The sequence below is a fragment of the Chelon labrosus genome, assembly GCF_963514085.1.
Source record: "Chelon labrosus genome assembly, chromosome: 14".
Lineage (NCBI taxonomy): Eukaryota > Metazoa > Chordata > Actinopteri > Mugiliformes > Mugilidae > Chelon > Chelon labrosus.
In genome coordinates, this window is record NC_140347.1 from 17,282,168 (window position 1) to 17,298,398 (window position 16,231).

The 16,231-nt window shown below is 41.6% G+C and overlaps 1 protein-coding gene across 1 annotated transcript in view; it reads right to left on the reverse strand.

Annotated features, from left to right (window-relative positions):
* The window catches only part of LOC311499090 (regulator of G-protein signaling 6-like), an 87,262-nt gene extending 71,397 nt beyond the window's left edge, over positions 1-15,865 (reverse strand). Inside the window, exon 1 of the mRNA XM_084559937.1 lies at positions 15,554-15,865. Within this exon, the coding sequence (XP_084416063.1) occupies positions 15,554-15,784 (231 nt within the window). The 5' untranslated portion in view covers positions 15,785-15,865. The remainder of the gene's footprint in view (positions 1-15,553) is intronic.
* Positions 15,866-16,231: the final 366 nt, after the last annotated feature.

The window sequence follows — 16,231 nt, forward strand, 5'->3', positions numbered from 1 at the left end:
TGAAAAACAATGCTTTTCAAGTCAACTGGCAATTTCTGTTTGCCAGAGCTGAAGAGAAAAGCAACAACAAGGGAAGGAAAGAGCAGTCTGCAGCAAGTAGGAGTATGTTAGAATGGCGACGAATAAAAGTTACAAATGTAACCCTGGTACCATGAATGATATGACATAGAATCTAAGAAGTATCCAAGAAAAGTTTCTGATGTTCCAGATGAAAACAAAAAATCTGGACTCGGAAAGGATTACAGTCTAAAGGCCCAGAGACACCAAACCAATATCAAAAGATGTCAACTTCTGTTAACCTGTGTCTGGACAAGCTGCACGTGAACACACTACAAAAACTACAGCCAACAGCGAACTGGAAGAGCAACAATTATCTGAAAGGCTACGAATCTAGGAACAGCAACAAACCGTCGTACAGAACTGACCTCAACTGAACCACGGTGATCAGTTGATCTACAGATATTGAACATTTGTGTGGATTTAAATGTTCAGATGAGATGAAAATGCAAATTAAAAAGAGCCTTCTGCATGTTCACCACAAATATCCTGGCCTGCAGCTGGACAGCAGGCTGGACTGGTCAGTGAACTCTTTTTCTCTTTACAGGAAAGGGCAAAGCAGGTGCTACTTCCTGAGGAGGCTGCAGTGATTTGATCCAGTCTACAGAGGATCATTAAACAATGAATAAGGTACATTCAGAGAAAAGCTATAATTCACAAAAACAGACCTTGTTGTCTGAAAACTTACTGAAAATACCGAGCTTAGAAACAGGAGCAGGCTCAGTTCAACTATGTCCGATAAATCGAAGTTTCCAAAACCACTGATACGATGTGTATTCTATAAGCAATCCATCAGCTGTAACAGGGAATCGGCAGCATGGATTTAGTCAAGGTTTATCTTCTCAGCACTAAACGTGTATGTTATTCATAATAATTTATCAGAAGGTGCAGATGATTTATTGATGTTTGGTTCCTGCATGTAACTAACACTTTCATTACCCGTTTCAAAAACACATTTAATGTTTCTGCACCTCTGCAGCCGGGACCATCCCGTCCCAGCTGGAGGACGATAAGAGAAGACGGCTTTGAATAGCCTGCCCTGCCTCATTATTTTGGCTCGGTCTGCTTGGTTGGCTGCTGCGAATTAACAAAACAGGTGTCACCACACTGGGCTGAAGCAGTGCATTAGCACAATAATGGCTGCAGGTGTATTTACCTTCTATCCAAATACTAACACCTTTCTGAATATATTCACTTCCACTTTGTTGAACTCTACCATCTCTCTTTCTCACACTCCCTTTTCTTTTCATAATTGTGTGTGAATGTGGGGAGGAGGTGCGTGTACATGTTTGAGCCCAAATGGTCTTTGTGTAGTTGCAGTCCTTTGATGTGCAGTCCTTTGTAATTTCTGCCAAAAATTTGACAAGCGAGAGGAGCGTGCACTACGTCTCATTACAGCCTAGAAAACGCCTGCGTCATTGTTTCCCTAACAAAACAAAATGTTAATCCCTATTACACCATGAATATCTGTGAGATTAATTAGGGATTAAACAATTTGCTCTCGGGACAAGACCACTGTGTGAACAACAAAGAATTATGGTGCTACAAACCCCGGATAAACAACAAACTGCTCACTTGCTCACTAACCGAGGGCTGTCTCCCGTGCTCATTATTTGCTGTGAGTCACCATCTGCATCATAAATATCTTTCACATACAGAGCACACAATCGCACAAAAGACAAACCCTGCTGCACCTACACAGAAGAGGCCGTGTTCCGGCTAACATAGCAACGATGCAGGTGAACATTTTAAACACGTTTTTCTTTTGTATTGCCCACATTTATACTACTTTTTTTTTTTTTTTTTTTTTTTTTTTTTTTTAAGATATATTTAGATTTAGATATTTTTTGAGCTTCAGAACAATGTTTTTGTCATGCGGTCATTTCTATGAATTTTATCTCGGGTTGTGAATCAAATCTTATCTGTACTAGTAATAAAGGTACACTTCACTATCGTATAGCTCAACAGGAGACAGCCAGTTCACGACCGTAGACCGTAAAAAAAGTGGACGCCATGACAGCTCCTCAAAAGTGAAGCCAAAGCAAGTAGAGCTCCCCCTGGTGACTGACTGCAGTATAGGTCATAAGCTCCACCTCCTCCATGGCAGTGGATGGGACTCGGACCAAACTAAAACACTAAAGTAGACAAGTAACCTTGAGGATTTGAGGATATTTGCAGTTTTATCGCCAAGTCAAACTTTTGTTTTGTGAGATTGGATGTGATTTCATGTAATTAACTCGGTAGCTAAAACAAAATGCTATCATAAGCTCTGTCAGCAATCGGTAGTTAGCATTTGTAAAGTCTGAATCCATAATCGAGCTTCTAAAAAACAAAAGTACAGTCATTGGGGTCATTGATAACACTGGACACTTGGGCTCCAAACTCGCAAGATGCCGGTGCCCAAATTCTAGCCTTAGCTCAGAAATGTAACGATGCGTCGCAGTAACACAGGCTGCAAGAGCTATGATTGGTCCGCTTAATATAGTAGAGTGTTTCTGCTTTACCATTTCTGGCTGCTTCTCCATCTCAATTTTCAAATTGATTGCACTGGATCAATAAAGATGGAACACATCGAGGAAAGGTTAACTGAGGAGGTTCGGAGATTCAAACATTTATAAGGTGAAATTTCAGTGAAAGTTTCAGTCGCCGTTGTTGAAAGTGAAGCAGGAAGTGGAAACAAAAATTAACTCAACTGACAAAAAAGACAAAGCGCCGGCTAGCGCTTGGGTGGAGTTTTTACTGAGCGAGCCAGACTCACGAGCGCACAAGTATAGGTTTAACCTTGACACCATCCCATAACAAGCACAGCCTCACCTCCATTTGGTCAAATATGACTGGGTCTGATCTCCAGAGAATCTCGCTAATAATGTCAGGCTCTCCTCAATCAAATGAATTTCTAAATATAAATCTTAATTCACAAAAGTAACTACAGCTATCAATTGAATATAGTGGGATGGAATGTAGTGGAACAGAGACATACATTTTTGTACAATGAGAAATTAGAGTATTTAGATAGTTTACATTATATATTTTGTGTTTGTGTGTCCAACCACACAGTATGTCCATTTTTTTTTTAAAAAAAAAAAGCCAAGAGAATTCACTGATGTTCTGCCAAACACATCACACACACACGCTTGCAAATTCACGCACCCAGGAGTCAGTTGCAGTCACTTTATATTCACGGGAACCAACGAAAAATCCCGAGCGCTGACAGAGAAGCGAGGCCAAGCGGGCTCCTCTGACACCTGCTGTCCGACACAACCAGAGCATGACAAATACACTGATGCCTCAATAGACTATAGCAAAGACGACCGGCTCTTTTCTGTCAGGAGTAAACAAGTGAATGGACTTACAAGGACTTTCGGAGTCTGGTTCAGATCAGACGCATTCAAGTGCATCTGGTTGTAAAGTTGTTGGTGTTTCTTCTCTGGCTCTGGTGCTTTGATGTTTGAATATATTCTGACACACAGAAGCTATCTGGAGCCAATGTGTGGAGATGAGAAGTGATCCAACTTTTAGTCTGGGTCTTTCTCTTCAATCTCTTTAGTCAGTGGCAAATATGAAAAGATCATCTCTCATCCATTTTAGTCTGAGTAGACCCAGGGTCAGATCTGATAAAATATGCCAGAGTCAAATATTTACTCCTCATTTCAGAAATAATAGAAGCAGGAAACTGAATCAGCGCAGCATTGAGTGTACACTGAGGAGGATTAGTTTGGATTAGATGTGAGAGAAACAGGAACTCAGTGGGGACTCAGGATGTCATTATTTCTGCAGGCCCGGGGAACGCTCCCTCCTAGGGAAGGACTGCTGCCACCAGGCTCTACAGCAAACACAGGCCAGAGCTGCTGTCCTGAGCTGATCCATTACTTTTAATGAACTAACAAGAAGGAAACTGCTGGGGGTTCATTAGTTAATATGTGATCTAATAAAATTGTTATTTAATTTTTTTGAAAACGCCTTGCATGAGTGTTTTTTAAAGCTTTTTAGGAGAAGAACAGCAGCCAGGAGCTGATGGGTTTGAGTCTACTTTAAGTTTGCTCACTTTAAGTTTGATTTTTCCAACATGACATGGACTACCACAGATGAAGGCAACTGAGGACAAAACATGATTGACAAACAGCAAAAAATGAATGTTTTGAGGAACAATTAAGTTGTGCATTAAAATCTATATTTTAGGTAAGGTTCATTTCCACAGTGAAACTAAGCTGCACTTATCAATGGATCAAAATACCATGTGTTAAGTCAAGGGTGTCACTCATGACAAACCCATGGAGGAATCTTTAGACCATTAACATTCATCCTCAGTTAGCTTACTGGCCCTCAGCTTCGTTTCAGATCACTCTCATTAACATCTTTTCAGTCACAGATTAAACTAGTGTATGCTACCAGCACAGGAACTTTACAGCAGTAGGAACATATTGAAAGTATTGGAGCGAATGTGCCTCATGGGTTTAGTGGGGTTAGTGGATGGAGGATGTGATAAAAATTGGATGTTATAATAAGAAAGCTTTGCAAAAAATTAGTGTGTAAAACGAGAACCCAACAGAGAAGCTGTGAGTAAATTGATGTGAGACACAAAGGTATTATTTTGTGAATGTTTTTCATCACATTGGGGTTTTCGTAGTAATGTGGCTTTGTGTCTGCGAGATTAAGTTTGGGCTTCTTCATATCAGGTTCTTTGAGAGATTCATACTGGCCCTAAATAAAATCCATTGACCTCACCGGTTTCCACTTTTCAGTAGCTAGTCTATAGCCCTATTGGCACAGGGCTGGTTGTATTTGGGGATGTCCGGTAATTTGTAATAACAGCGGTGGTCGTATGTGATCTTAATCCTGTGCGAATTGCCCATGTCCGTACTTTACATTTGTAAAGTAAAAATTACACCGCAAATTACCTACCCTATTTCTCGTGTGATAAAACTAAACCAGTGTGAATCGGCCTCTCGTGGCCTAATGTTGTATCAACCTGAAAACAACACTGTCCTGAGAACATGAAAGAATGTCAGATGATGCCACAAAACAGCTTTAAAAGTCAAAATAATACACAAAATGTGCACGGCATACGCTCAGTTTATACCTTTATAATTGCTTATCCCTGTGATTAAATAAATTTATGTTGTGAAGGATTACTGTAGGGTTTCAGAATAATTTTATGATAGAAGAGAGACAGAAGAGAGTACTGGCTCTTAGGTTTTTACACTTCAGTCGCCTGGAAATGATGATATGTCAGTGTTGCTTTTCAAATAGTTTCCCAGGTGGACACAATCAAGATGGATAACAAGGCTACAACTCAAAATCGTGCCTTATTATTTTTTTTTTTACATTCACATTTAAGCAGCAGCAGATTGAGATTGCTTGTCGTGGCACGGGCAGAGTTTCTCTCATAAGTGTCTCATATTTCTGCCTTTCCCGATCTACACTGGCAGGAAGCCACGGAAAAAGAGCAAGAAAGCAGAGGTGAAAGAGGGAAGAGTGATCATCTTGTCATCTCAGAAATTTGCAATTTAAACTCCCCCAATTAGCCTCTCCCCGTCACCTTGATTTGATTAGCCCGCCGTTCTTCTACCTGCTCTGTTATGATGAACTCCACTCAGATGTCTGCGGGCGGCTGCACTGTGATTAGATGTGCTTAGTCATTCACTAAGTGACAAGCAGAACACACACACCTCCGCCTGGGCATGCATGAACACACAAAAAGATTATTATTTCTCATGCAAAAAAATAAAAAAATCACAGAAAGCTTAAGGTCTTAAGGTGTTAAGGTCTGTCTATGATTCCTTTATCAGCCCATGATACTTTTATTTAAGTTTATAGATGGATAGTTTAGTAGATACTACTGTCCCATTCATTCATTCTGTTTTACAACTCTTTTTTCCCACATTCTTTATTTTTAATAATGCACAGACAAACCACTGACGAGGATAAATTCTTTGCAGCGGGCAATGAAAACACAAGACACTAGATTGAAAACCTGTTCAGCCATTTCCTACTGAAAATGAATGAAGGCGTTGCTACGTGATCAAAGTAACAATCTCCGTCCGCGGTGTCTGCTTGGATACTGATGGCATCAGAGTTCAACAGAGAGCTGTGCAGAGGTTCAGCGAGCTATGATTCATGTTCTTGCTCACCAATGAATACCGTTGCCGTGTGAAATTGCCTAATAAATATGCGCCGGAGCGCGGTTACTGGGCATGACTGGAATTTTATGGTTCATAAAAAAGGGCTCAAAAAACTCGAAGGCATAAAATAAGTCGTCACCTTGCGCAGACGGCGTTTCAGATCAACAATAAATAATGCAGTAAATAAATTCTAAATGGTCACATTAAATCATTCTTGTTTGTTTTTTATAGCTGCACAGACTACAAGGACAAATGTCCTTTATGCAATTAAGCTGATTTGCATGCTATTGTTGTTTTAAACACGCCAGAGGATTCCTTTGCTCTGATGGAAATCCTTGATTTTCAGCACTGATCAGCCGCAACATTATGACCACTGACAGGAGAAGTGAATAACATTGACCATCTTGTGATAGTTCAATGTTCTGCTGGGAATCTTTTGGACCTGGCATTCATGTGGATGTTACTTACAAATATACCACCCACCTAGACCAGACCAGGCACCCCCACCCCATAGCAATGACACTCCTTGATGGCAGCAGCCATCCCCAGCAGAATGCAGCCTGACACAGGAACACACACAAAAATGGTTTAGGAACAACTCAAAAAACATGAAGAACAGCACAAGGTGTTGACCTGGCCTCCAAATTCACTAGATCCCAAACTGATAAAGTATCTGTGAGATGACCCACGGAGGCCCCTCTCCTCAACCCACAAAACAGTGTTTGTGTAAATTCTCTCCCCGCCAGTAGGGGGAGCCAAATGTTCGGCACTGCAGCTTTAACAGTACATATCCATTGCATAGGCAGGTTAGACTTCTGTGTTAAGTTGACGCAGACGCTACGGCGATAACGCAGACACCTGCACAGACTCTATGCAGAGCCTCGTGTTGTAGTTGACATGCACGTCTCCAGAAATGTAACTACTTGCTGTGGCGACGCAGAGCGCAAGAGCTGTGATTGGTCCGCTCTGTAGTAGCGTTTTTCCGCTTTAGTATTTCCGGCTGTTTCTCCATCTCCGCAATTATCGAATTGTTTTGGATCAATAAAGAATCAGTAAGGTTAACTGAGGAGGTTTGGGGATACAGACATTTGTATGACTCGTGTTCGGCTAAATTTGGCTAAAATTTTGGCGTAAGTTTCAGCTGCCATTGTTGAAAGTGAAGCAGGAAGCAGAAAAAAAATGAACCCGACTGGCAAAAAAAGACACAGCGCCGACTAGCGTACATAGGTCCTTGCATTTAGGTCCCGCAGTTCTATGCGTCTTTAATTCCATAGACCAGACCAGACACCTTCCCTGAAATCATCCTGATCAAAGATTCCAACTTTTATATGGAGGCTACATAGAAAGATCTGGTAAGATACATGCCACAAAACATCAATCCAAATCTGTTTTAAATATCAAAGAAGGTTCCCAACTTCACTGACAACACTTCAACAGAAGACAGGCCGAGATGGACCCGTGTTTTTAGCATTGCGGCCCACATCGATTCCAGCTTTGTTCATCTTTTCAAACACTTGTTTGAACTTTTTTTTTTTTTGCTACCACCATGTTTCCGTCCATCCTGGAAACTCATCAACTCACCTGATATTTTCTCCATGTGAGGCAAACTCATTCCAACCTGAGAGAAATGACCAGATGAAGTGTTAACATGGTCGTTAGGGGCCAATATCTTCCTAATGAACAGGTAATCAAAGGTTTACACCACCTCCATTAAAGATTTTTTTTCTAATCAGGCCAGTTTGTTCTGACTGAGGTGGTTACATGAGTCATTTGCACTCTGACTGGTCTGTTATTCCTATTATTAGTAAGGTACTAGTGTCCATGTGAACATGGCCACAGTCTAGCTGGAATAATACAACTTTAAAACATCTGATATCAAAATCTCATTTATAAAAGATGTAAAAGAGGTTTGTATAGCATATACAGTAGACAGTTGGTATGTGGCTGACATGTGTACAACATTATTTCCATTTAGCCATCTGATGTCATAGCATCTAGGCAGTTAACACTATTCCATTTATTGATAATAATCTCTGATATGTCCATTGTGATTTTAGAATCTGGTTTAAAGGACAAACATTCATCTAATTCTTCGCCATTCTAAAGTATCATCACAACTTGCGAGACTAAAAATGGGAGTTTGTTCCGAGGGTGGCACTCGAGGAAAGGCTACACAGGGTCACTTAAATGTCTGGTCCTTGAGGGAAGGCCTTAGGAGGTGGCAGGTGGTGCAATCACTCAAACCAACGACTGAAATCACCGAAGATGTTTTGGCCTCTGGCTCTGTTCCAGATGGGGTCAGTGACAACATGCCAAGGGCTGAAATCCGTCAAGGGACACAGAAGGGGAGCAGACATCACTATGTGGAGGGTGAAGTTTTCTGATGATTGAAACTAAATCTACATATACAGCTTGCTGACAAGTTGAATGTTATTCTGAGGATAAAACGTGACGGATGGGGTCTGACTTCAGCATTTCAAGGAGTGCTGGCTAGACTAAAGCGGGTGTGAGCGCCTGAAGAAGTCGTCCAAGTCCACTTCCAAATATCTCTGGTGCAGTTCAATAGAAATATGAACACAACAGGGATATATATTACCCATTAAGCCCCATCCACATGTTAAGCGTCTTGCTTGTCATCCATTGCTCGTCTCTGGTGGACATTACATGTTCTGTTAGCCTTCATAACATTTCTCAATGCAAATTTTCCAGAGTGAAGCCAAACAAAGGAATACTTATTGTGTATGGATGGAGTTAGCTGTTCTTGCCGTTATTGCTCTCTATTTGGAGATGAAAACACCACCAATAATGGTGCCAGCTTCATCTGGGTTCACCTGAGGCCCCTAAGCTGTTGAATTTGTTGGTAGGAACCAAAGCTGTGGACGGGGGTTTTCTTGGGAGCAGTGTCGAATCATATGTGAATTAACTCAGAAATCAGTCACTCTCATAAGTTGCAGTGGTACCCACCTGCTTCCCATTTCCTAAAGTGTTTTCACCCATCACTGCTGCAACTCACTGAGTTTCTTAAATATTCCATCTAACAAGCGAATTTAGCCAAAACCACAACATTTTAAAGAGGTTCTGCCGCTAAAAGTACGTCCTGAAAGCTGATAACAGTCACTGTTGTTTAGTCTTGGTCTTTAAACCTTAGCATGACCACCATAAACAAAGTCGTCGCCCACAACCTCAGAATCGGAAAAATATTCAGCCATGTTGCAAAAAACAACAGTAGCAAATTATAGGTTGCGGGTGAGTGCAGCGCTCAGAGGTGACATCATCCAGGTCAGAAGTTAGTAGGTCAATCTACAGACCCTGGATGATGTTAACAGGCAACTCCGGGACTCAACGGGGAATAGCATTAGCGTATCATGACATATAGTGGTGAAATGAATGAGTTTCGTGGCAGATAATGCATTATTTCGAGGCTGTGTTTCGGTGCCCCAGTCACTCCCACTATATGGATATATGCGGCGCTCCGCTGGATCTAAATATCTTCCGAACAGACAGATAAAAAGGCCTTGTTGGGCAGTTTAGATGCATGCAAACTCCTGACATTCATCACAAACTAATGCACAAATATCTCTCCATTGCAGTAGCTAAATGCATTCAAAAAGATCTCTCTTTAAAGGTAAAAAAGTAAACTCCTGCTTTTATGGCGGCATCCAACAATGATCATCCAACCTCCAAGCCCTCTTTAAGGACACGTTCCAGCAGCTCAGAGAAATATGGGTAAGAAGGTATCTGTATAAACAGCCTGTTACGTACACAGGCCTGCGGTTCAACGGCTGCTAATATCTGACTGGAAGCTGGAGAATAATGAAAAAAAAAGCTGCAATACACACACACACAGCTGTACAAACACTCACACTCAGACTGCATCCCGATTCCCACTTTCTTTCCTTATCGCGCACACATACACTCGCACAATGTTGCAGAGCAGATGCTGGCTGACGGGTCTGAATGCACGTTGGTGAAGGGGTGAGTCAACACCTTCCACTCTTTGTCAACAGCACTGAATCCCCTCGCCTTAATATCACCTTCTCTGTGTGGGTGTGTGTGGGTGTGTGTGTGTGTTTGTTTCATTGCTGACAATGGAAAAATATAATCCAGTGGGGAAAATATATTAATTCTCATACACAAAAAAAATACATCTACTGTATGTACACTAGAAGAACACTAATAGAACAGAATTAGACACATCAGAATACAATAGAATATAATTACACATATGAATAAAAAATAGAATAGAATAGGACACATCAGTATAGTGTAGTATAGAGAGACAGCAGAGTAAGACAGCAGAATAGAGGGAGTAATAAGAGGAGGAGGAGGAGGGAGACAGGGAATAAAGTCATACACCATCTTTGGAGCAGATGAATGGTTCCCAGTAGACAAGACGCAGCGCTTCTCCTCCTAATTACTCCTCAAACACTGACCCAGCATCATCCCTCATGTTCAGCCTTTATTTAACCCTAGAGCTGACCCTCACTCGGGCCAAAGTGAAGGTGTAAAAAAAAACCTGAGTTGATAATAAGAAAAGAAAAAAAGAAACAAAGAAAAACCTTGTTGAAACCCTCACAGCTTTGTGTACGGTGAATCATGACCACCATTTGCATCCCATCCCCTCATGCTCAAGGATGATTGATGACTCATCCAGGAAGACTAATGGAAATACAATCCAGGGCGTAGTGTACTTACAGTATTTCATAACAGCCTTCAGCAAATATTGTAAATCAGTATTTCAGTTTACTGCTGAGGGTTTTAAAGCAGAGAGGCTGAAACTTTTAGTAATCCATTGCACAATAGATGAATGTTTGGGGCAATTAAGTCTTTTAATGTCTTTCTCGCATTACAAAATAATATTATTGCCCAATTGTAGTAAAATGAGCCCCCATAACCCACAACCCACGTGGATGATGGCTTTATTTATTTTTTTCCGGGGAGGGTTTCGTTTCCCGAAGCGAGTCTAACGATGATTTATTGGTGCTGAAACGCTACATGAAGGAAAACAGACGCAGCCGACAGACGGACTGTAAATCGTGACAGCACTTTTTGTTAATCGGGAAAATGATATTACGTCTCGGCTGCTCTTCACCTAAAGTAACCTTTACCGTGTGTAGTCGCCGTGCGTTCTCGTAGGCTGTGTGAAGCGTAGCCACGTCCATCTGCTGCTCAGTTGCACTCGGTAAAATCTTTACATCTCACTCTTAGCCTTCGCCGTTCATATACTTTTATGTTTTCTCTCGTTGCGTTTCACTCTTTCACCCAGGTTGGTTCTCTTTCTAGTCTAAACCCCCTCCTCCGACCTGCATCAGGAAGTCATTTATCAAAGCTGACACTGGCCTTTGGTGCCGTACATTTACTCCTCACACCTCCTTCCAATGCAAATACATGTCTACCATGGTCTCAGTGGAATATACATACAAAAATCCCTTTTCTGTTAATTGTTTTCCTCGTGGGAATGTTAGCAAATCTAAATTACTGATTTGTTACATCAGTAAGCAGTATCACAGCAGTTAAACACAGAGAGATTCATTTCTCCCAAATTCTTTTACCCCACAACAAATTTATCTATCTGTCCAGTGGAAAACCTCTTGAGAACAAAGGTGGGTGAATTTGGATGGCAGCTAAAATTAAATCTCTGCTATCAGTCCATGACCAATAGGAGTAATTAATACGGTTAAGCAAATTTTCTAAATGTTTACCACAATGAAACGTCGTCCACAACTTTGGTTCCTACCACCAAATTCACTGTGCTGATAAGGGGCTTGGAAAATCGGGTAAATCCAGATGGAGCAGGCAAGAATAGATAGCACACCATCCATGCACAAACAATACTTTTAAGGCCTGCTGGTTTTACTCCGAAACCTGCAAGGGCATTACATTTCTGCTTCTCCGCATTAATCACGCCCACTTCCAATTTCTGACCAATCACAGAATAGTCGCTGGACACCACACGAGAAAAAAGTTCTGCCCGGTTGATGTGTCTAGAAGAAGCTGCGAAACGAGGACTGCGAGAACAAACTTCTCGCTTCTCGTGGAGTATGTAACAGCCTTAATGGTAGCTCTTCCAGTTTCCTGGTTATTTCCTTTCATGCAGAACTAAAGTGCCAGCTGACCATTGGCAGTCTTTGTGACGCGTTCAAATGCAACTTCTTGATCCAGACACAGGCCACGTGAGGCCTACTTTCAGGCCTCATAACTCTCCAAAACTCTGGAATAGTCTTCCGTCCCACATTAAGTCCTGCTCCATTATCGACTGTTTTAAATCTCATTTAAAGTGCTACCTCATTTTAAAGCGCTACCTCTTTTCTCTTGCTTTTAGTTCGGTCTGATGTTGCCCTTCTGTCTGGTCCACTTTAAACTGATTTTTATTGTTCTCCTATTGTGTTTTACCCACTCTCTTAATGTACTTTTATTTTATTATTTTGGCTTTGGTTTGGTGCTTCATTGTTATTATATTATACTATGCATTACTGCTCCTCTGTATTATTGGGTTTTACTAGTATGGAGGCAGATGTTTTTATCTGCCTTGACTGGAAAGCACTTTGGGTCAACTTCTATTGTTTTTGAATGAGCTATATAAATAAAGTGACTTGACTTGACAATGATAAATATATACCGTGTATCTATGACCGGTAGAGCCTTTTGGACTTTTCAGTGCAAATCTAATTCAGAAACTCCCAGAAACACTGTCACATAAACTGAGGCAGAAAGCTGAATTAAAATATTGCAGCAGCTCCAACCCCAAACTCAAAAAACCCCAAAATACTCTGAGTTCTAGTTAGAAGCGCAAAATCCGACCGGTAAGCTCTAGCTGCATTTCTCCAACAAAACATTCACTACCGACTTCCTGGACAAGCTGCAAGACAGAAATTAATTAATACTGTCTACTCTGCATTCATGTAGTAACTATACACCTCTCAACTCTGAGTGCAAAGTTACTGGAAGACAGGAGTTATCCTAGCTCGATTGTTTCTCGTAGTTCTTCCATTAAGGACACTCTTAACGTCCGATAAGTGGAAATAAGTTTTTATATTCTTCCAAATGCTTGTGTCACTCTCTTCCATCGCCTCCTCCCCGCAGAGTGTGTTTTCCCGTTCGTGATAAATAAGTCAATGAGTGCACCTGCCGCCTGCGTGTAAGCAATACTGATACAGTCCGTGTTAACTGAGGAGAGAGACGGCAAGATTGCCTCTGGAATATTTATTGCCCTTGTGTTTTATTCATTTCGGGGGTGATATACAATGATATACTGTGTTTATTTCTACAGGACAGGGAGTATATTCTCTTTGCCTTTCACTATGCAGTCGGGTGTCCGAGTCCACCGGAAAACAGCTTCTTAGAAGGAGGGGAACACACTAGTGCACTGGAAGAAAATTCCTCTTAACCAGCAGTTTTCCAGAGTTGAAGAGGGGAGAAACTGAGGAGACGGAGATGAAGTAGCCCATAGCAACTATGAGCATGGTGGAAAATACTAGGAAGCATGACGGTCCCAATTTCAAAAGAGGGAGGATCACAGTCTAAACAAGAAAGTGATGCCTCCAATAACAGTGGAGGTAATCTGTGATCTTAATCCCGTGCGAATCGTCCATGTCCGTAATTTGCAAAGTAAAAACTAGACCATAATGATCTGTCCTATTTCTCGTACCACCGAAGTCATGCGATAATAATAATGCGAATCGGCATATCTGCGATTTTGGGTGAGTTTCATTTTGTTCGCAGCTTTTTTTCTGCCTCTTTTTACTCAAGAACGATGAAGGTTTGTGTTAAAAGTTTCAAGAGCTGTTTGGGGTGAAAAGTCAATGTTGTAATGTTTTTTTAGCCTTTGTCAGCGTTAACAGACTCATATTACCTGTACGCCACTAGGGGGCGTTTGCGATATTTTAGGCTTCATTTTTGTGAGGCTGTCAATCGGTCCATCACATGCAACTTTACATTTTTTGGCTTGTCACCAAGAGTATGACACACTGAAGACACTGGTCACGTATGTGCTCAACATGTTCGGATCAACAAACACCTGTAAAGCTGCTTTCTCAAAAATGAACTCTATAAAAACGCATGAGAGGAACCGACTATTAAACCAGTCTTTGGAGAACTGCTTGCATTTCAAGCCTGACAGGTTTATCCTCATCTTTGATTGAAGGCACAAGCTACTTTTCAGAGGGCGTTTGTTTAATTTGGAGTAGGATATGTAGCCGTTTAGAAGTACTCCACTGAGATAAATGATTGCTTTGGAACTGTGGAAACTCTTTTGAATTTTTCTCAACAGGAAAAAGAAGCGAGCCAGAGATCTCGTTTCCTCCTGACATTTTTATCCATCCGACACCCGAGATGTGGCTCATCTTACCTCCCCCTGCGCAACCTGTTAAAACGTATCCCACACTTCTCATAAACCCCCATTTGTCACAAACTCTGCAAATTTAACAAGCATGTTTCATCTTTCTTTCTAAGAGTATCATACTGGAAGGTTTGTTTTTCTGAACTGCACCTCTTATTTCTTTCACCATCTGTCCAAAAGCTCTTCAGCTCAGTTTGCGCTCTTCAGCAGCGAAACTCCTTTTTATTTCTGCCATATGGTGATCCAGCAGCTTTTGAGATACATACGACCCCTCGGCTCAAAGTAGAAGACGCTCTGTCACCATTAAACGGGAAATGATTGCGATTTATCAAGAAATAAAATTACTTTTTTTACAATCCACACTACTAATTATTTGATGGACTCCAATGAATCATATAGTATTCATTACAACTCAGTTCTTTAGTGATAATGAATCACTTGTGCGGATTAAAAGAAGTCCTTTAACCATTTAATGGTTCAAAAAGATTCAAGGAAACGAAGCAAGTTTGAATTTGATTCAAAGAAATCCAAGCTGCTGAAACAGAGACACTTCAGTGGTATAAAACATCTATAGCACATTAAGAGCAGGCCTTCAGGCTATCAGTACTTCCTAAATGTCTCAGAATTCATTAAACATCCAAACAACACGTGAAATAAGTGTACACTTTTGTCTCCTGCTTTCCAAAGCTTATGTCTCATTGGAAAAAACAGTAAAAACATCCAGTAAACTGAAATGGCTATGCACCAGAATAGAGATGTTCTTTCCAGTTCTTTTTCCAGATTTTCTACCCGAGAGCCCCAGTAGGACATCAAAGCCTCTCTCTCTCTCTCGAGTCTGAAGCACCACCAGCACCAACCTGGCAGGTTTACCTCTCCACAACTAACATGTCCTCTCAGTGAACTCACCTTTAAGGCTAAGTGGAAAAGCAAGCTTTAAGGAATAGCTCAACTACAGGTTCAAACTTTCGGCGGCAACACGAGAGTCCAAGAAGATTTGGAACAAGAAAGAGGCGACGGGGTTCATCTTTCCTCTTACCTTTCTGTAAACAATCATGTTGGGCGTGTCATCGTCCAGGTCTATGGTGCTCATGGACCTCATGGACAGCAGAGGGCGAGTCGGGGGAGTCTGGGCGATCTCCTTCGGTTCTTCTGACCCTTCGTCGGGTTCCGTCGTGTCCCCAGCGCTCGGTTGCTGCTGCTGCTGCTCCTCTTCCTCCAGCTGCTGCTCCTGCTGCTGCTGCTGCTGCTCCTGAGGTGCCTCGGCCATAGCTACAGCCTCCCTTTGTCGTCTTCCCCTGTGATAAGTTATCCTCTCCTCTTTATCGACGCCTCTCTCAGCGTGTGCTTTCTCTTCTGTGTCTAGAAGCTGCTGTAGAGAGAAAGAGAGAGAGAGAGATGGATTAGACCTTACAACCCTCAGCGGAGCTCCAGTCTCCCGTCTCTGTCTTTTTTCTTCTGTCAGCAGGCAGAAGACGGATGAAATGAAGGCATCGTAAATTCTCCTACTTTTCTGTGTTATCTCTTTTACAGCCATTGCTCCCAGCCCACGGTCACATGAGACTGAAGTTAAAGGACAACAATACACTGTGGATAGGTTTCCTTTTTCTTTCTTGCAGTCAACCATCTCAGTTTATAGGGTGGTACATACTCTTTACTCCATGCACAGTGAGGCCACTACAAGCTAAACTGACATTATAGATACTTCCTTTAAGTT